General features: G+C 40.9%; 1 protein-coding gene across 2 annotated transcripts; it reads right to left on the bottom strand.

Annotated features, from left to right (window-relative positions):
* Positions 1 to 356: 356 nt before the first annotated feature.
* Positions 357 to 20,846, bottom strand: YBX1 (Y-box binding protein 1). 2 transcript variants are annotated; one of them, XM_031464935.2, is made up of 8 exons: positions 20,531 to 20,846; positions 19,786 to 19,849; positions 9,371 to 9,404; positions 6,583 to 6,672; positions 5,982 to 6,284; positions 5,616 to 5,698; positions 1,726 to 1,991; positions 357 to 747 (listed from the first exon to the last, which is right to left on the bottom strand). In XM_031464935.2, the coding sequence occupies exons 1-7, from the start codon at positions 20,694 to 20,696 to the stop codon at positions 1,757 to 1,759; spliced, it is 975 nt and encodes a 324-aa protein (XP_031320795.2). In that variant the 5' UTR covers positions 20,697 to 20,846; the 3' UTR covers positions 357 to 747; positions 1,726 to 1,756. The 2 variants fall into 2 exon arrangements, with proteins under 2 accessions (XP_031320795.2, XP_064349746.1); XM_064493676.1 differs by lacking the exon at positions 6,583 to 6,672.
* Positions 20,847 to 22,268: the final 1,422 nt, after the last annotated feature.

Raw genomic sequence — 22,268 nt, forward strand, 5'->3', positions numbered from 1 at the left:
CTTAGCAGCCTTCTCACAAGCATCCATCTCTAGTGCCCACTCCCACTGGGGGCTAAGTGAGTGGTTTCCCGGGGCTGGAGTCCCGTGAGTCTCTGCTAGTGTGTGCCTTCTTCCCTCTACTACTGCCTTCCAGCAAAAATTAACTCATGGAAAGGTAAATGGCCAGATTATCACAGTAAGTACTTTCTAATGTTCAGTATGAGCCCACAGGCATACCACTCAACAAAGGGTTGCACACACTAGGAAAACTTCTCTGACTAAACACCAGTAAGTACCACCTATCTGCAGCTAGGTCCTATTGCCAGCCAGCTCAGGACTTATAAACTAAAATGAAACAAGGCAGAAACATACACAAAGACAATTATTTAAGACCTTTATTAACAGGTGCTTGCAGTTTGTTGACTTTTTTTTTTTGAAAAAATCAAGCTGTAAACTTTTATTACAAATTAAAAATGAGGTTCTTAAAAATCTCAACTTGACCAGATATGAAACAATTTAAAAACCTTTAAAGGTGTATTGAGAAAAACCAGGCTTTTTTTTTTTTTTTAAAAAACACGTTTGTCGTTACCAAAAAGAGACGTCTTTAGGTAAAAATAATAAAAACCCCATGCTGCATAGATAATGCAGATAGTTCTAGTTATCTGGTCAACAGGCAAAAAGCAAGCACTTAAGGTCTTCAGCTTCAATCTTTTGTTCATTTCTTATTGCTGGAATTTCATATTCATTTCTTCTTGTTGGATGACTAAACTGTAAAACAAACAAACAAATTATCTTGCACAACTCACCGCAATTTTCTTTTAGTACACCAAACTGCTCCAGATCACATTAGCTAAGCAGAGAAGGCACTGACAAATCTCATAAATAAGTCTTAAGATAAATAGATGTATTGGGGTAGACATTGCTGTATGACAAGAATGGTTAATTGTAGGTTCTGGATGATCTTCTGCACCCAGAAAACAGTACAGAGGGGGAAAAAGTATAAATGGCTGAAAATGTAATTCCAGAGCCAGATACAATTACATGCCTCTCAAAATCAAGTAAAAAAGGAATTCCTTAATTTTTTGGACAGAAATGTTCTCTCTTTTTATTGTAATGATGGCAACACAAGTACATACATTTGCCAAAAATCCTAAAACCGCACACTTGAAATGAGAGCATTTTATCTCATGTAAATTGTACCTCGATAAAGCTGATTTTAAAAATTTCCTCTTGCCAAAAAACATTTTCAGCTGTTTTCCCACACATGCTTGTCATTTTATCATGACTTTCCCCCCATTTTATTCTTTAAGTTTATCACTGTCTCATGTTTATTTACTTTTTTAAAAGAAAACAGAGTATGACCAGTTTACACGTGCCAACTTCTGATGTGCAGCATAGGAATCCCCTTAATTTTGGAACTGGTGATGTCAAAGTTGCCACTCTCCCCAGAGACCACAGTGGTCACCATCATTATCTAGGTTATCAATCCTAGCAGCTATCACACTTCTTTTTGAAAATAAGTAATAATGCAATATAATTAACATTACTTCTTTTGGTAAGGTTAGAAAGACTTTTCTCAGCTTACTGATGAAATCACAGAATTCATTTTTAAAAATTTGACAAAAGGCTCCAATATTCAAGATATAATGTAAAGGTAAGCCTCCCAGGGTCAATCAGCCAAATATGGCTCTGATTCTTGCCATTACCAAAATGCAATATTTAGGAAGGCCATCTAGGCTTACTTACCCGGATGATGGTAGAGATGGTAAGCCGGCATTTACTCAGCCCCGCCCTGCTCAGCCTCGGGAGCGGACGAATTCTCAGCTGGTGGATCGGCTGCTTTTGTCTCTTTGCCATCTTGTGGTTTAGGGTTTTCTGGGCGTCTGCGTCGGTAATTGAAGTTGCGGCGGTACCGACGTTGAGGTGGCTGCTGACCCTGGGTCTCATCTCCTTGATTTTCCTTATCTTCTTCATTGCCATCCTCTCTGGGCTGTCTTTGGCGAGGAGGGCCCCTGGAATGAACGTTGTGCAAGCTTACAATAAAATCTTTAATCCACCCACCAGTGTTAACATATCTGGCCTGTTTATTAAGTGGCCTGCAGGCAATTCAGCGAAGTCAGGAGAGCAAACTTGATTTTCATTTCACCAACTGAGTGCGACAGGATTTAGATGTGTAAACTGGAAGATGAACATTTAAAACTGGTTTTCATAGTCCAGCAAACTTTTACCCATAGCATAATTTATTCCAAAGTTAACCATGAAAGGACTAAAAGTGGCACAACACTATCAACACTTTGGTGTCATTTTAAAACATTTAAAAAATGGGCCTTACATTAACCAAGTTTAGGAACAAGTGCTACTAACCTTTACAGGTGAACACCTGCTTTAAAAAGGCAGGAAATCAAAACCAAAGATACCCTCTTCATATAAATGAAAAGTACACAGCAACCATCAGTCACTGGGAAAGGCAAGATAATAAAAAACCCCACAAAATACCACTTCATACCCACTAGGACAGCCATAATCAAAAGGCTGGAAAGTAACTACAGCGGGGAAATGTGGAAAAACTGTAACCCTCAATACATTGCTGGTGGGAATATGAAATAGCGCAACAGCTTTAGAAAACAACTTAGCAACAAATGTTAAAGAGTTACTGTATGACCCGGCAGTTCTATTCCTGGGTCTTTTTCCAAAAGAATATCCATTATGTGCATTAACATTCACAACAAAAAAGTAAAAACAATCCAAATGCCCATCAATTAATGAAGAAAAAAATCTGGTATCTATACAATGGAACCTGATTTGGCCACGAAAATAAATCAAGTACTGATACATGCTGCAACATGGATGACCTTAAAATATGCAAATTGAGAACCAGGCACAAAATGCCATACTATGTTCCCATTGATATGAAATGCCTAAAACAGGCAAATTCAGAAACAGTGAAAACAGATTAGTGGTAGCCAGGGACGGGGTGGGTGGGGAATGGAGAAGTGACTGCTAATGAATACAGATTGTATGGGGGGGGTGGATTCAAAATGTCTGGAATGGTTGCACAATTTTGTGAATATACTAAAAACTTAAGTGTTACATTCCAGCAGTATCTTCAATGGCTTGAAATTAAAGATATTGGAATCAAAAGTATCAGGACTTTTATTAAACTTTTGCTTGTGGTTTATGTCAGAATCGTGAGGTTTCTCAGCTTCTCCATCTATAGTCACAGCATCCCAGAAATAGCTAAACTATTATCATGCCATTTACACCTACTGATCATCATAAAGTCTAATTTCCTTTTTAGATCTGTATATTCCATTTTTCACCTCTAACCTCTCCAATCTCCCATCTAGCCCTCCCAATTCCCCTCCCCTTCCTCATAATCTGACTTTGGCAAAACTGCTCTAGCTCTTTCCCCACAACCTTCAACTGGTAGCTATCCCACCCCATCACTGTGGCTTCTCCCTCTTTCTAAAACCCCAAGCTTTAAAACCTTATGTTAGGTCATGTTCCACTTACGATCCTTTTCCTGTTGTTATTATGATAGTCCTAAATAACCTGGGCTTTTTAAGATTCTTTACACCTCCCATCTAGTTCTTGTTTGACAACGTGGGTTTTCTCAACTTCAAGCATGTCCCTCTCAAGCAAGTCTCTCTTCCTTGTCTTCCTGGTTTATTCCAGGAGTCCTGTTCTCCCATTCTTTATTTCCACCAGGACCCATAATCTAATGATCCTATCAAAACTATTCTGTCCCTCACTCTTCCTTAATCCTTTTGTCCCCTCTTTCCCCAAGTTAAGTCTGCCATTAATCATTACAACCAATGACAACTCAAGTGTCTTCAGTTGGGTAGCCAAATGCTGAACAAATTCAGCTCTGCCTAATCTGAGCCTGCTTGCTCAAAATTGCTGGGAAAATACAAGCATGCTATGCTAGGCAGACCCATTTTAAAGTTGTGATCGCTACTCTATTTGATTTGCCCTATTTCTCCTCTAGAAATTTCATTACCTTCGTTCCAAACTCCCTGAATCTCTCACCCCTCTCCTTTTGACCTCATTAACACACTGGTTCCTTTATATATTCCTCTGGCTTCTTACACATGAAATGCCCATGGTTTCTAGCAAAAGGTCAACTCACTACTTGTGGACCAAATCCTATCCTTATTGAAGACAGTTCTAGCAGTTACTTTCCTGACTGTCCTCTTTTACTGCATTTACCAGCCTACAAATATGCTCTTATTTCTCAAACAAAAATCCTTTCTTGATGACACTTTTCCCTTAATTGCCATCTCTCTCCTTTTCAACAAAACCCCTGCTATACTGCTCTGACATTTCTTACAATTTGTTCTTGGTCCAACACCAATCCGAATTTCACCCCATGGATCATAGGTAGTATGTCCCATTTACTACTCATCTGAACAAAAAACTTCTAGCTAAATAGTTTGGAAAGCCCTACATTTGTTTACAGAATCATTATAATCTTTAAGGCAGACACATACATACATATATATGCATATATGCTACCACAGCGATCATCAGGCACTCCTGAATTCATCTATTAATTCAAAAGAGAGCAGTAAGTCTTAGACCAAAAGGCAAATGATAAAATGGGAGCATTAAACAACAAAAATCCATGTGCTGTTTTTAAAGACACCAGTGCAACTAGGCAGAAGTTTTAAGCAGCTCCACATCTAACAAAAAGTAAGCCAAGAATTCTGCCCTTAGAACTTAAATGGACAGACTGCCATGAGTCTATTTTAAAGCAACTCTAAAAACATTTATCACTGTTTAAAAACTGATATTGTGATAATTTGCATTATTTCAACAAAATATCTATGTCTAGGTTTAAAACAGTATACTATCCATTAGTTTTAGGGATCACATCTGGAGACTCAATGCTCTAAAGACCCTGCTACACCAGTCTGTCCTACCATCGTGGGACTGGGAACACTACCTGAGTCAGCGTACTACATGTATGCACTAAACATGTCTGACTCATGGAGCTCTTCCCCAACTACTCTATACTGTAGCAAGTAAGTGTGTTCTGTTAAAAAGGATTCTCTAACCCAAGTAGGTAGGTCAGTTGTTTAATTTTAGTAATACCAGTCTGTAACTGAGTTTCTTTTCCCTAAAATGTAAATTCCTAGTGGAACGATTTCATTTTGCAACTTTGAGGTGACACACAAAACACCTAAAATTAAGAAGTGATTAATGGAAAATTAGGCCATCTCAGAGGTAAACTGTTGATTCTTCATTTATGATATGGTACAGTTCAGACTCTTCTAATGCTTACCTTTACCCTTTATCCCACCCAACGAACCAGGTCTTAAAAGTTATAATATAATGCAGTTTAAACTATTTGCTTACCTGTTCAAGGACAGAAAATTTGAAATTCTGTACCCTTATTAGAGAACAACAAAACTAGCTGTACAGAGTAGACCTCATCTATAAAGCTGTTTTTAACCAGTGCCAGAAAAGAAGATGCAAAGAATACATTCTCAAAGACAACTAACTTCACGTTTACCTCTTATGCATTTGATGAAACAAAGTGAAGTGTTAACAGATAAATGACTCAGGAAGAAGCAGCATAATGCTGCTGCTAAGTTCTAACACACGCTTGAGAAATTTTTAAATACAAACCATACCTGCGGAATCGTGGTCTATAACCTCGATACATATTCTGCCTCACTGGTCTACCTTGTTCTCCCGCACCCTGGTTGTCAGCACCCTGGGAAAACAATGGAAATCAAGTCAACTTGATCAGTAAGATTAGAGTAAAAACCCACTATACAAAACACTAAATACAGTCGTTAAAAATAAACAAAACTACCCAGCAACTGTGATTATACTATGAATTATTAATCTTTTTGGTTCTTATTAGGAATCTGAAAGCATTTCCCAGTATGACTAACAGCTATTATGGGGGAAATATCCAGAAAATGCTTCAAATGCAGTCCTATCAAAAATTATCCAATACTTCTACTGATCCTTTACCTTTTGGTAAAGCTTACCTCCATCACTTCTCCCTGCACAGGAGGGTTGGAATACTGTGGTCGACGCCCATAGGGCCTCCGCATGTAGTAAGGTGGGAACCTCCGCCTGCGGTAGGGCCGGCGCTGCTGGGCCTGGCCTTCGGGAGCGCTCTCCGATCCCTCATTCTTTTCCCCACTCTCACTATTCTGGTAGTTCTGCTGGTAATTGCGTGGAGGACCCCTGCGACGTGGATAGCGTCTATAATGGTTACGGTCTGCTGCGTATTTACTGCCTTGCACTGGAACTCCACCAGGGCCTGTAACATTTGCTGCCTCCGCACCCTACAAAAGCCATCATACATTTATAGTGACAACAAAATTAAGCACACAAAATTTACACAAAGCAAATAAAAAAGGGTCTACGTGGTCAGGGGTGCATAGAAATGATTAAACATTATTAGTTCCTAACTGTTCTGAAGAGATAGCCCTCTAACTGCAGCCAGCACATTAGGCTTGATGCACCTGTGTTCATGTGGTAACCTGACCCAATCCATCCACATTAGAGCCACCATCCTAATGGATGAGATCTCCAAAATATTTCCATACTGAAGTCAAACCTTTACACAAAAAGCATCCTCACCTTTTCTCCTTCAACAACATCAAACTCCACAGTCTCTCCATCTCCTACACTGCGAAGGTACTTCCTGGGGTTATTCTTCTTTATGGCAGTCTAGTAATATCACATTCCAAAAATAGATTAACAGGGGAGAATAATGTGCTTTTTTCATTTAAAATGTACCAGAGTCAACATTATTTTAGCTTGGATATACACTTAAAATTAGCTTTAAGACCAAACCGTCAATAACAGGGACCAATGCTACCCCCAACCTCAACCAAAATACTCCAATCTTACAAGGCCCCAGCATTTTACCACCATTTTCCAAACTAAAACAAGTAATTTAACACTCAAGATGGACACAACTATATATATATATATATTTTTAAATGCTCTTTGCAAAAGCATTATATGTAGCTTTGAACAAAATGAGGATATCCATCTATCCCCAAAGACTGCACTTAATAGTAGAAGCTAGCCCCACACAGGGCCAGTTTAGATGACAGGCGAGTTTAGTTTTGCATGCTTCAAAGTTGACCAAACCAACTTTGTCCCTGTATTACCGTATCAAACTCAAATTACAAATGTCAACCAAAATCCCTTCCAACCTGTCTGTGGTTATATTTCAATGGAAATGCAATTCACATGTATTAACTATGCCACTTCTTATATTGACTGCCTGGGACAACTGGTTATTACCTCCCCAGAATACAGTGTATCTCACACATTGTTACTTGTTCTACAGACTGCTACAACAAAGTAAAAGGGGAAGAGTAACACCTCAGAGTGTTCATAATACTTCCATAGTACTTTCACACATTACCCGTTCAATCTCATTATGACAGATTATGTGAAGTATTATTATTCCTCTTTTACAGATAATAAAACAGGCTTTAAAAAGTTAGTTGACTTGCCCAAGGTCACAGAGCTAATAAGTGGCAGTGGAGACCTTTCTAAATCCAGGTCTTGGGACTCCAAATCCCATGTTCATTCTACTACATCACAGCAGTATCTATTACAGGATCACTCATGCATTTCCATTCCAGAGGAGGCAGGACAACCAACAAATCTGAAGCTAATTAAGCTAAGTTGCCCAGAACTGCAGTCTCCTTGATAAACCACCAAGACCTGAGCAGCCAGTCCTAAGAAACAACTGAATGTTGAAACCACTTCCAAAATAAAGAGGAAAGCATATTGGTGACACTTTGCGGGTTGGTACAAATGGGTGACAGGTATTCAGCCAATAACTGATCTCATCTGTCATCTAAACTGTCACAAAGTTTTCATACCTTTCATATAACTCTCAATTACCTGCAGTCAAAGGGGATAGCAGAAGTATGGGTAATTAAAACCCCAAAACTCTCATTTTGGTCAGCATCTTCAGTGCCCTCCCCAATCTCCCCAAACCCTTTAGTGTTGCTGACAAGCAGCGAGTCTGGCAAGCCTTGTGGTCTCTTGTTCCTAAGTCTGCAAATTCCTTTGAACGTGCAGAAAGGAAGCAAGGAACACTGACTGGTATTCAATTTTACAAAACAAACATTCATTTTAATACAACATTTTGCCCAAGTAGTCCTGTATTTACGTTTAGAATATAAGTGTTTCCATACTTATATCTGACCCTGTTGTCATTGCTGGACAGGGTTTTGGACACACTTAGAAATTGATCTGGCCTCCCCCTTGATTGCCACTGAATGCTGTATAGGACACTTCCGAGAGCTACAAAGCACCAAGCTAAGACAGCCCTTCCTAGAAGTGTGCTGCCAGCCAAGCTCACACTTGCCTGAATAAAGATGTGAACATGGAAACTGCTTTTGTCTTTTGATGTCTACATTGCAGTATTAAAAAGTGGCTGAAAAGTTCTTAGAGCGATTTTCAATACAAGCTGACAATATTTCAAGGCTTAGTGAAAAAACTGCAGAGCACATAAGTACACATATATAAACATGTTTCCCATCCACTGCAAACCTGTGAGGAAAAATTAAGTCCAACAGAGCCTATAACATACTTAAGGTTGAGATTTTAGCATTCATTTGGCAGCCACTTACTTTAACAATAAATTCTTTTATGTTCAAACATTTTCCAAAATATTTTCCTTAAGTTGCACTTGACAAAGTTCAGCCATGTAGCACCTATCCTCGGTTAGTTTTTTCCTCTCAAAACACTGAAGCCAATCTAAAAATTATTTAATAAGTAATTACCAACTTCGACACATTGCCTTTTTCACTTAAACTAGAGAGGATTTCTAAATTTCACAAGCTGGTCAGCTTTCTCCAAAGATAAAAACATATCTTACTCATTCAAGGTGCTTTAGAATAAACAAACAGAAGGGCCTATATTATCTTTGTCAGTTTTCTAGCATTCATTTTCAAATCAATGTTTTGCAGCCTTGTCCTATTTCCTCATGATTATTATGATTTGTCCTTACCATAGAGGTAAACCTAATAGCATTTCAAAACATCTTGTCAAAGTTTCTGTGTATTTACAGCAACATTATTAGTTCAGGTTTAGACGGAGATTCTCAGTTCACTTGAAATTAGGTTTGAAAATCTAGTGTAATAAGTAGATTCAACATTTTATAAAGCTACGCTATTAACAAAGTACCAATCTGAAACAGCTATTTTAATTAAGTGAACTGACTACACAATGTTTCAGTGTAGACATTTAAGCTGTGCTACCACTCTTCCTGTGAGAACTAAACTGTTTGTTGGTTGGACTTAATAACCTTTCTGCAAGGAACAACAGCTGAGAAGACATTCACCCTTTTCTTCTCAAGCCTTGAGCCAGAAGTGTAAACACCCACACAAGCACTCACCTGGTGTACAAATACATCTTCCTTGGTGTCATTCCTGCAAGACAGAACCAAGTTGAAGAAGTCAGGAAATGGAACATTTATTTCATGCTGCCAAAGATTAAGAATATGCTTCATCCTTTGTGCATTTCCCCCTTATTTTTGGAGACTTTCTGACTGCCAACCAGCCATGAGGAGGAAATTAAGAAATGAAAACAAAAACAAAACCAGTAAGCCACCATGATTTGTGCTTTGAAGACTAAGCAGTTGCCAACAACTGCCTCACCACGTACCTGCAGAAGGATAAAAAAAAAAAGTCTAAGAAATCAAAGCTTGATCTACTAAGCCATTAAAAGGATAGAAATGACTAGCAACATATATTGTCACTCCTCATCCTACTACTACACATACATAACAAGGTTCCAGCACAACACATTCGTAATTACCTCTAGAGCATGCTCACCAACTTAAGTAGAGACAACATATTACATTAACTACTACCTTCTTTCTTTGTCACTTCAACCTCAATCATTTCCTCTTCACCATTTCCAATTCCCAACTTTCCTTGAGGATCACAAAAAAGAGCACTAAAAACCCCTACAGTATGTACAATACCAGGAGTGAGCCCTAAATGTAAACTATGGACTTTGGAGTGATCATGATGTGTCACCGGAGATTTATCAGTTGTAATAAATGTATCATTTTCGTGCAGTACAGTAAGTCATGGGTGCAATGTGCAGGCCTGTGGGTAAACTGAACATTTTCTACTCAATCTTAGGTTCATTTGCCATGAACCTAAAACTGCCCTTAAAAATTGATCATAAAAAAAAAAAATTTCCAACATACATAAATAGCTCATAAAACTCAACATCAAAACAACCCAAACAACCTGATTAAAAAATGGGCAGAAGTACTGAATAAACATTTTTCCAAACAGGAAATGAAGATGGCCAACAGGCATATGAGATGATACTTAAAAGAACAAAAAAAGTTACTCAACATTACTAATTATCAGGGAAATGCAAATCAAAACCACAATGAGCTATCACCACACACTTGTCACCATAAAGAACACAAATAATAAATGTTGGAGATGATGTGGAGAAAAGGGACCCCTTGTGCACAGTTAGTGGGAATATAAACTGGTACAGCCACTGTGGAAAGCAGTATGGAGGTTTCTCAAAAAGCTAAAAATAGAACTACCATCTGACCCAGCAATTCCACTTGTGGGTGTATATCAGGGAAAAAAAACACTGATTCAAAAAGATATATACACCCCAATATTCATAGTAGCATTATTTACAACCATCAAGATATGAAAGCAACCTAAGTGTCCATCAACAGATGAATGGATAAAGACGAGGAGTGTATATAGTACACATACATACAATGGAATGTTACCGAACCACAAAAAAGAATGAAATTTTGCCCTGTGCGGCAACATGGATGAACCTGGAGTGCAATATGCTAAGTGAATTAAGTCAGACAGAGAAAGACAAATACTGTATATCACTTATATGTAGAATCCAAAAAGTACAACAACTTAGTGAATATAACCAAAAAGAAAGACTCACAGATAAAGAAAACTAGTGGCTACCAGTGGGGGGAAGGAGGGAAGGGCAATATAGAGATGGGAGAGTGGGAGGTACCAACTACTGGGTGTAAGATAGGCTCAGGATATATTGCACAATATGCGTAATAACTATAAATGTAAAGTAACCTTTATAAATTGTATTAAAAAAAGACAAGATCCAATTAAGTACAAATATGAACACCACCAATATCAACATCATCCACAGGGCAAGCATTAAGGAGGTGAAGACTGAATGAAACTTTCTACTAGCACACAATCCCCTTTCATTTCATCTAAGATACTATTTCACGTCAGTCATTAGTCTGTTGCTAAACAAACAGGGCTGAAATATTTGCTTCAGGATTTTAAAAGCAGTTGTTAAAGAAGGCATTTGCCCTAAGTCTTAAAGGAGTTTACTGAAAAATGGGAAAGACGTTCTAGGTAAGAGAGGTCATGGACACGGGTAAAATCAACAACCAGCAAATTCAATGCAAGCCGAGTTCAAACTGGCTGGAGAATATGGCTGTGGCTGTGTGGGAGGATGAATATAGGTTAAACCATCATGTAGGCAGAGAAGTCAGCAAAGGCTTTTAAGTAGAGGGCATGCGACATGATAAATTATTATATGTTTAAAAGTGGCTGCTATTATGGAAAGTTTGAAGCCAAGAGGAGCCCAGTTAGTTTCAAAAGCTGTCATGAACAGACCAGGACTGATGGAGGCCTGGACTAAGGGGCTGAGTATTAGAGAATGTATCTGAGATATCTTTCTTGTGTTAATATGGAAAAAACTTTGTGGATAAATGGATGTTAGAAGTGAGGGGGCAGTGAAGAATGATTCGAGCTTTTAGCTTGGAGATTGGGGTTAAGGTGATGATACTACGAACAAAAAGAACCACTGGAGGACAGATTTCTAGACCTTTAGTGACTTAGCCCCACCCTATATTCATTCTGTCAGTAGGTCAGAGTTGAGAAAGGGCTCAATAGTTCTAGTGTTTAATGACAAAAAGAACAAAGGTTACAATGAACTAGACTGACTGGTTTACTGTCTCCCAGCAGATCCATGGAGCAATGTATGGACTAAAGAATCTATATAGCTTGGATTATCATAACATAAGGTCATCTAACTTATGGAAACAGGATAAAACACACACAAACCCAGGAATACCAAAAAAGGTCTCTAATGCATGTGAGTGAAACATGACCTTATTAAACTAGCTGAACATTAGGAACACCTAGGAATTCACAGTTAGTCACAATGTCCATCTGTCAAATATGTCCACATGCATCACAAACAGTTCCATAGCCACCACTAATTAGTTTTCAACTCCAACGTGATTAATTTCAAGCCCTAATGTTCTAAGGTTGTTCCAAAAACATGGGGCACTGCTTCCATTAATGGGGGTAAGGCTTGCTGGGTGACTAGGTAAAGGATATTTGGTATCTTACTGAACTTTCACATAAGTAAATTTATTGAGTTTTAAATATAGTATTTAGTTTTAATATGCATTAAATTTACTAAAAATGCAACTTCCACGAGATGGATTTTTTCATTACTGATGATAATGGTGCCTGTGTATCTGGGTAGCCAATACACCACTCCTAATGTAGTTGCAAATAGGTATTTACAGACTCAGAAACATTACACACAGCAATAAAAAGAAATAAAAGCAGTTATTCATGAATTTTACTTCAGGGCTGTAAAAGGAATATTAGGAAATTCACGAAAACTACTTTTCTAGTCAGGACTTAAAAATAGTGCAAGATGGACAATACACACAAGGTAATGTCACCTCCTGGGAAACAGCTTAGGGACATATTTTGTGGGTACATAGCTATGTGGAAACCAACATACGTTCACTAAGGATGTCATGCCAGACAACATAATACTTTTAATTCTGTTGACACTAAGCCAGCCTGTAAGAGAATATATCATGGCCAAAGTGTATGCAGATTTGAGAGAAATTTGACAGATCAAAAAATGCAGTTTTTGCCAAGGTAGAAAAGTACATTATGGATGCATTAAATTGATCTGGTTCCAACAACTTGTTAAATGACTACCCAGAAGTTCAAGGCACTGCCAATAGGAAACTCAATTTTCAGTCCTCATTCTACTATTAACAGCTGTGTAACCTTGGAAAGCTGCCCCCCCCCCATTGGATATTCTTCACCCACAATAAAAGGGAAAAACTTAACTAGACACACAGCAGCTTATACTGCTGAGGTCTTACATTCCAGATATTGTGCCAAGTGCTTTAACTATATCATATTGATCCTCACCATCCTGAGGTAGGTGCTATTATTATTAACCTCCATTCTACAAATGAGAACTATGTGGCAGTCAGCTGCTTACAGTGGTAGAATTTGACTCCACAGGCCCTAGTCTTTATCATGTTGAGAATTCAAAAGGACCAGTTTGGAAATCTTTACATTTCAGCTTTAGAAGTAGATTACAGCATATGGTTTCTTCAATTTCTGGAGAGGATAACCACAATGAACAAACATCCCTACACCCTCACCTGCAGTACACAAAGTTATTCCATGTAATTAGACCAGGGGTCTGCTACATGTCCTCCTTTACCACTTTGAAAATATGAAAACCATTCTTTGTTCACAACCAGATAAAAATGCATGCATGGCTGCTGGAGATCTTACTGAAGAGGGGAAAAGGAGCAATTAAAATAAGATGATCAAAATGACTCAAGAAGCATGTTTTAACCTTTAGCTATTTAGTAATGAGGAGAGAATGGAGACATCACCAGTCCTGCCTATTACCTTTTGTAGTATATCCTGAGAACGGAAGAGGCACACTTCTGCCTTTACCAGATTTTCCCGAGGGTGGAAGGTTATAGACAAGGCAGACTAGTTTATGAGCTCCTATCCACTAGAGGCAAGTCACTGAGGACAGAGACGATCATTCTTTATCTAGCACCCAACATGCTGTAGGAACAGGGTAGGTGCTCAACTTTTAAATATTTATTGAGTGCCTACTACTCACTTAATATTAGTCAGTTTTTCAAATTAAAATGTAATTACTGACACTTTTTACTTTTAGTAAATCTAAATCTATTCATTCATATTATTCCATCTTACTGGTTCTTCCTCTAATCTACAACCCACTGGACTGATTAAGTCCAAAGGCCTCATTTACTTGTGCTGGCTAGCTGGGCACTCTGCTAAGAACCAGAAATAAAAATAAGACATGGCTTATCCTCAAAGATTCCAGTGACCATCACCATTCAATCCACTGCAGTAGCTAAATTACCAAATACTGTTTTCTGCATGTTATAATATGTATATCATACTAATCATCACTATATCATAGTGATCAGAGAGGGAGGAAGGGAGAGGGGGCAAGGCGGTATATAGAACACAATGGTTAAGAGCTCCTTACTAGAACTAGAGCCAAGGCTGGGATCCTGGCCACTGCATTACTAACTACATGATTCTAGGCAAGATGCCTTATTTGTAGAGCCATAACAAAAAGCAAAAACCAGTAAAAACTGATTTGATCATTTCAATATAAATGATTAACACAAAATATAAAGTAATTTTACATTCCTTTTTTCATACTAAGTCTTTATAATCTGACCTGCATTTTATACCTCGGAAAAAGCAGATTCATATACTAAAGTTGTTCAAAACAAGCACTAAACTGAGTATCAGTTTTAAAATGCAAATCAAAATTCAGTTTCTCAGATGCTCAATAGCCAGTCTACTACTGTACTGGACAGCATAGATCTACAATATCCCAACAGTGTCATTCCACCTTATATTTAGCAAATGGCGCAGCAGTGATTTCAAAGGGAAAAAAAAAATCACACAGCTAGCAAGAGGCTGAAGAAAAAGGAGATACAGTTTTAAGAGAATGCCGAAGAAAAAGGAATCCTGCTGGAATTTAAAGAAAATGGAAGCCTCTTCAAAGTTCCTAACGTGGCATAATTAAAGTAGCATGTAGCTTATATTACTGAATCTATCCAGATTCAAAAAGAGCTAAGATATCCTCAAATTTCTGCCAATCCATCGCACTGCCTTAAATGAGACCTACCATATATGCTTATCCATAACTAAATGCTCTTAAGCTCTTATCTTAAGGTTACCACACCAAGGCATTAACAGTTTAACTTGCCCAACTGCATCAATTGATAATCCTATAGTTACAAAAACAAACTCCAAGATTTAGCATCTATATGCCCCATAACCCGAAGCATCCAGACACCAATTTTCGAGTCCCACTGATGGCTGGAAAGATCACAAACTCCACTTACTTTACTTGTTCTATTAAACGCTCCTCACACCCAGCAGACACTCCCATTTCCCACACTATTTTCTACCATTCTGCCTGTAGTGAGTTAGATCGTAGATGCTTCCAAAGGCTGAGACTGGAGAGTACGTAAATCAACAATTACAGCCCCAGTATCAGGGAAACAGAAGGTGAACAAACTAGTTCACTATTCTAGATTCCAAGATGAAAAATTTTAATTGTCAGTGACTTGGTGAACAGGGATGACTTCTGGCCAACACAAGATCCATGGCTAACAACTAGCACATGAATTAATCCTAGTGTCCTGTATACAAGCCATTGCCTTAAGAATTCCAGTTCTGAAGAAACCAGACAAAACACAGTGCTCGTTAAAAGACTGCCAATGACTTGTTAGACATGGGGACTGCTCAAGTATCTTTTTATGCCTCTCCCACCTACCCTCTTCCACCCCCCATCCTTAGCACACCACCAAATCTTCGAACCTTCCCTAAGTGCCACAGCATTTACTCATTTATGTTAAAGACTACCTATGATTTCTTGGCTCTTGGGCCAAGAGATAGATCTTTGTGATCAGGTTAAGATCAGTTTGACTTTAACAGCCCAAGAGACATGGCAATCTCTTTCCACAGGTCTACAAACTTTTAAAATTAAGAACCAGATAGTATTTTAGGGTTTGCAGGGTCACACAGAGTTGTGTATTTTTTCTTTTTTAACACTTTAAAAAGGCAAAACCCATTCTTGGCTCACAGGCCATATAAAAACAGAAAAAAGAGTTTAAAGATAAAGGTCTAATATTCTCTCCTTAATTCCCTAATTGCCTCCCAATATTCGATACAAAGCAAGTCCTTTAATTTTTAAAAACATGATAAACTAAAACTGTATTATAACAGTCCCTAACCACATAAAACAGGCAGTAAAAAGTAGAAAGCTTTTCAAATCTGCAGAACTGTAGTAGCATATGGGAGCTCTAGTGACATGCTAGAGATCATTTAAGAGTCTTTCAATGGCCAAGGACATTCCACCCCTCTTCCGCCATCTGTAAGCATGTGGACACAACCCAAGTGAAGAAGAGTAGAGTCTGTTTTCAGAGACAGCACAACAGCAGTCAGTGTGCACAAACTCCAGAATCTGAAAACTGAGCTCAAATCCTAGTTCTGCCACTTACTAGCTACACTTCCTGGGAAAGTTTACTCAACATCTCTGTGCTTGGCAATATCACCTATACCAAAGGTTTTGAGGATTAAACGAATTAGTTCATTTAAAGCATTTAATAGTGCTGGGCAAAAATACTTAGCATTAGCTCTTTTATGACCACTATTATGAAGTAAGTCACTCTCTGCAGTTATATACACGTGGAATCCCCAATAGGGAGGTTCCCCCTCCAAAGGGAGACCAAACCTGACAGCCATGACTAAGTATTTTTGTGAAGAGGGACAGCTAAGCCTTTCCCTGGCTTAGTTTATTATACTTCATCCTAGACTACGGGTAATAAGTAATAAACTCAAACGCACAGGCAGAGGCCAGGCAGAAACATAAGTCAACAACAGGAGAAAACTAAGCCTGACTGTGGTAAATAGAGAATGCATGCCCCATTTACAGGTGGTAATAACACTCATGGCCAGCTGATTTTTATTTACACAAGACAAAAGGCCCCAAAGCTAAAATGCAGCTTTTTAAAAAAAAAATCTGATACTCTGAATAAGGCACGTCACCAGTTTGTAGTGGCTTCTCTACTTGATTCTCTTTGCTCCAAATTCCTTGCCCACCCCCAATTTAGAGTGATTAATTTAGCATTGTAAGCACTTTGGATAATAGAAAAGTATTCCTATTCTGGTCACTATAAAAGATGTATGCCCCATTGAAAAATAAATTGTTACTGATTCATGCCAATTTTCTTTGAGTCTGATGAGCATGGATTAATCCTCAACAGCTAGAAGCAACAGATAATTGGGTTTCTAGATTTAAAAGCAGAGAAACCCTGAAACCACTGACCCCATGGCATCCTTCTAATGATACCTTCAAATAGTTGAGTGAAGTTTTTCATCATAAAATGAAAAGTAATTTGGGGGGGGGGTTAATAAACGCCACTAGTCACATAATCCAATTATCTTTTGTAGACAAAGCACACAAAAGAACAATGAATTCCTAGACTACACAGCCTAACACATAAAGCCAAAATTTTAAAAGCTCTACACTTACTTAGCACCTTTTATACAATAAAACCATCAAGGAAAAAAAAAACCCCTTTAAAAATAATTCTAGTAAGGCTATAAAAATCATAGGCAATAATTTAGATTGAAATCTTTACAATGAAAATCCGTTTCTTTAAAGGAAAAGTTTGCATTTAAAATATTTTTTAATTACAAAAACCTTAAGAACCTAGCATATATAATTCACAGAATTCGAAGGTTAAAATTAAGAGTTACACCAATCACCCCCAACACTGGATCCTCTCCTTTACAGAGAAATAGCACATGTGTGTCATGTGACACACACTTTCCCCTCTGAGAGGAGAGCCAGGTGCCTCCAGCCCTGAACTGCCAGCTTCCAGAACTATATAGTTCTTTAACACATACATTTTCCCTTAAGCAAGGCAAACCTCTCCTAGACTTAACTGCAGTTTGATTTTACAATGTCTTGTTCCAAAGTCTCAGAATCACTGAAATGACCAGTTTAGAGATATAAAACACATATGAACCAGTTAATTTGACAAAAATTGAGGTTGAGACGGTCCAAACAAAGGACCATCAAAAGCTAACTGACATTTAACTTGCCCTGTAGAATGACCAAGTGAGTTGATTGCAAATCAACATAGATACTTTAAAGGAATGGAATCTCACAGAATAAAAATTTAGAACATGTGAATAACTTTTATCTTGGGTATCAACTGTTCACTTCAAAAATATCACAATCTATGTCCATTTAACAAATACAGCAAAACAGAACGCACATGTGACAATTTTTAAAGCACACACAAACTACAATCTAACCATTTAAAGGGCTAAATATTACAGTCCCTTCTAATGCGCACACCAGCAATACCCTTGGGTCATTACTTTGGGTCAAGAGTTAAAAACAATGTTTTTTAAAATAAGGCCCACAAGCCATATCACCTGGAATTCTCTTTAAAAATGTACCTAAGATCCAATGAATCCAAGCTGGGAGGGAAGAACTCAGGAAAAGTGTTACTCTTCCAAGTAAAAACACTTCAATTCAAAAACCATTGGTTTAAATTAAGGGTTAGGCCAGTAATGACAATCAGAGTAAGATGGAAATACTAACCTAAAAAGTGATCCATCAAATAAAAACATCAAAGAATTCCCTTCCTTCTTCACTAGTAACCCATTATCAAAAATACTGATGAAAAATGTGGCCTTCGCCTGTCACAAAGACAGTGTAATTGAACAAATGGAAAATTCCAAGATTTTAGAAGAAACAAAATGTTTCCCCACAACTGCAAACATGGAAAACAGACCATCAAGTGCTTACAACCTCTTTTGCTCTGAGCGTTTCCACAATACTTTATGGTTAACAAACGGTTTTTCACCACCCATTTATGTGTCTTTAAGCTTGCTCTTGCCCACCGGGTTTCCTCCAGTAGTGCCCATTTCAGGCACATTTGGTATTACTTCTCACTCAAGTTCTTTTAAACATCTCGTTATTTAAAACGTTCTAAAGAAACGATGTAAAGAAGAGAACACCGAGATGACTGTTACCCTGCTGTAAGGCCAACACTGCTGTGGCGGGCACCGTGCTCTGCACCCTGTGGCTGCACCAGCCCTGGCAGCCATCTTGGAAATGATGCCCGCCGACAAGGGGGACCACGAGGAGCAAGTCCGGAGTAAACTGCCTGGGCTGGCACTGTTGCCGCGAACAGTCCTAAGGATTAATCCTAAGGATGCAGTTTGGAGCTAGGCCTTCAAATACGAAGAACCACCTTACTGTGGATTAAGGCCACTCTAATAAGCTACAACCAAAGCTTCAATAGGTACGACTTGGGGGAAGTAAGAAATAAAAATTGAACAAGGCAAAGGGCCATTTTCTTCCAGATGTTACAGCATGAGTACATAAAAACTGTCATAACAGTCCTGATATGAAATTTATCAGAGGCATGAGACAGCATATAATGGAACAATAAACAAAGGCAACATAACTTCAGTCAAGATGACAAGGCCTCATACAGTTGCATCGCCAAATCACGTTACCTTTAAAGGTTAAGTTGTAAATAATCTATATAATTAGTAGGTCACATTTTCAAACACGAATTTCAATAACGTATAAAAGGATAACAAGGATAAAAATGCGGTGGGCCTGAGCCTAAAAGAATTATTCCAGATCTTAGTTTTCTCATTTTGCCCTAACTGCTAAAAGACGTCCCACTCACTCCGCTTGCCTCTTAAGTCGCTTTGTACCTTAGCTTTAGATGAACATTTAGCTGCAAAACAAGGACAATCTCTAGATCCATTCAGTCACAAGGAAAACAAAACCCCACCAACAATACACCAGAGGTGGCAACCCACACACTCTCCAACTCCGAGCCCAAAGCCTACTGATGGGGCAGAGCATGCAAGAGGTAGGACAAGGCTTCAGCGGCGGTCAGCTCACCTGTTGATGAAGCCATATCCGTTTCTTACATTGAACCATTTTACTGTTCCCAAAACCTTCGTTGCTGGAGAGGAAGAAAAAAAAACCAAAAAACCCAAGATTACCAGACATCCTTTTTAAAACCCGCCACGCTTCAGCATCCGGTCGCTCACGCGCTCCCCAGCGGCGGCAGCGGCCACCTGACAGCCTTTCTCTCCGCGGCCCGCCGGCCGGCGGCGCGGTCCACGTGGGTGAGCCCGCGGCGGAGGCCCAGGGGCAGGACCGGGGCGCGGGCCCGAGCCGGTGTGCGCGGGGACCGCGGGCCGGCGCGGCGGCGAGCACGTGAGGAGGGGGAAGCCGCCCGGCCCACTACGGCCTGCGTAGGCGGCGCGCCGCGCCCTCAGGGTACACGCGGAAGGGAGCGGGTGGGGGACGGAACAACGGCGGGCGGGCGCGGAGGGGAGGGACCCCGCTGCACACGCGGTCGGCGACGCGCGGCCGCCCAGGGGGAGGGGCGCGCGGCCGCGCGGGGTCCGCAGGGGGCGCGGGAGGCAGCGCGCGCGCGCGCGCGCGCCTCTGCCGGGCACGCAGACCGGGCGGGCCGGCGTCCGCGAGGGCGCGAGTGGGGGTGCCTGGGGGAGGGGCGGCCGCGCGCCGCCGAGTCGGTACCACCCGGCCGCGCGCCCACCGGCTCGCCCCGCTTCGGGTAACGGTTCCCCCGCCAGGCTTCCCTCCCGCCCCACCCCCAGGCCCGTCCGGCCCTCACCGATGACCTTCTTGTCCCCGCCGGCAGGCGCCGCCGATGTAAGGCCGCCCGGGCCGCCGCTCCCTGCGCCGCTGCCCGTCGTGCCGGGCTTGGTGTCGGCAGCGCTGAGGGCGGGGGCGGCGGGGGGGGCGGCGGGCGGCTGCTGGGTCTCGGCCTCGCTGCTCATGGTTGCGGTGATGGTGACTGGGGCCGGCTGCGGCAGCTGCGGCTCCTCCCGGGGTGTGATGGTAACTAGGCCGGCGGCGGCGGTGGGGCTGCTCAGGGCTCTCTGGGGTCCGCTCTCCGCTCCCGCTACCGATCGAACTAGCGAGAATGGCGGGACGGGCGGGATAAGCCTTGCGATAGACCCGCCCTCGACATTGTTCACTGGCCAGTAGTGCTGTCAATCTCGCCACCTGACCCCAATTCCTGGCTTCTGTTGGCTAAAAGACTATCACTCCTCCACTCTCATTGGCCCGTAGGCGGCTAATTCGGCCGACCTACAACCGTTCCTGCCTCCGCCGCCGCCATAGAGACCGGAACTAGAATTAGAGTAGAGTCACCAAGAGAACCATAGAGTCCCCTAGAGGACGGGCAGAGGGAACGTGACTTTCACGAGGCTGCAGCCCTGGCGGGTGGGCCCAACGTCCGGAGCTGTGTCCTGGCCGAAGGAAAGGCACGACCGGACGACTGAGCCGGGATTACCCGGCCTGACCCGGGGGCTTGGAACGGGGCCCGATGACACCTTAATTCCATGTGGAGAGAAGGCCTCCCTCCCTTCTCCAAATATGAGGTCCTTGTGACCTCAGACCATTACTGCGGATAGAGTCGTCTTTTCTACAATGGCTGTGTACTCGCGGCACAGCCGAGGGTTTCTGGAACAGACTTAAACGTATGCATTCAAAGAGCGTCCGTTTTCGCCAGAGCAGTCACCTTGGAGGGTCCACGCAAGCTCTCCGGCAGCCCCTGCTCGGCATATTGAGGGCGGAGGGCGGGGGTGTACTCCGTGGGGACCTGCCTTCCGATCTATCATACCAGGCATAGGGGGACTGCCTTTTTAAGTATTCACGTCTTTTTGGCCACAGATCAAATTTAATTTAAACTCACGTTTACTGAGGAGGCTAGGCATTTTTCTTGCATTTCTTACAACAGCCATGTGAAAAAGGGATTACTACCCATGTTTCACAAACGATTTATATTTGAGGCTCCACATGGTGTAGCTGAAGTCCTCCACCTTCGTTCTTTATTAAGCGTCTCCTATCTGCTGGATGGACTAGTTCGCTAGTCAGTTGCTGCTTTCTTAAATTCAGTCTAGGTGGTGAAGGCAGGAATTTAAACATCCAATACTCCAAACACTCCGCCGCTTCAAATGCACAAAGCATTCTGGGAGTGGCAATGGGAATAAGGTGGAGTGCAGACTCCAGGCACTCAACCTGCAAAGGCCTAGACAAGAAGCGATGGGGTCTGGAGGAAATGCAGTAAGACTAGGCTGAAGACACTGGGTTGTAGAGGTAATCAAGGTCAAACTTGGAATATTTATTTGCAACTTGACCTAAGAGCAATAGTAAGAAGGAACTGTAAGTAGGGAGTGGCATGAATTTTTTTTTAAATGGCTAGGGAGTACAGAATGGGTTGTAGAGTGATAAAAATGGAAGTAGGGAAACCACCTAAGAGGCTAGTGCAGTAGTCCTCACCCCATCAGTATCATCTAGGTCTGGCAATTCCACCTCCTTGAAACGTCCTAAAAAATCTCTAATTG

The sequence above is a fragment of the Camelus dromedarius genome, chromosome 14 (genome assembly GCF_036321535.1).
Source record: "Camelus dromedarius isolate mCamDro1 chromosome 14, mCamDro1.pat, whole genome shotgun sequence".
Lineage (NCBI taxonomy): Eukaryota > Metazoa > Chordata > Mammalia > Artiodactyla > Camelidae > Camelus > Camelus dromedarius.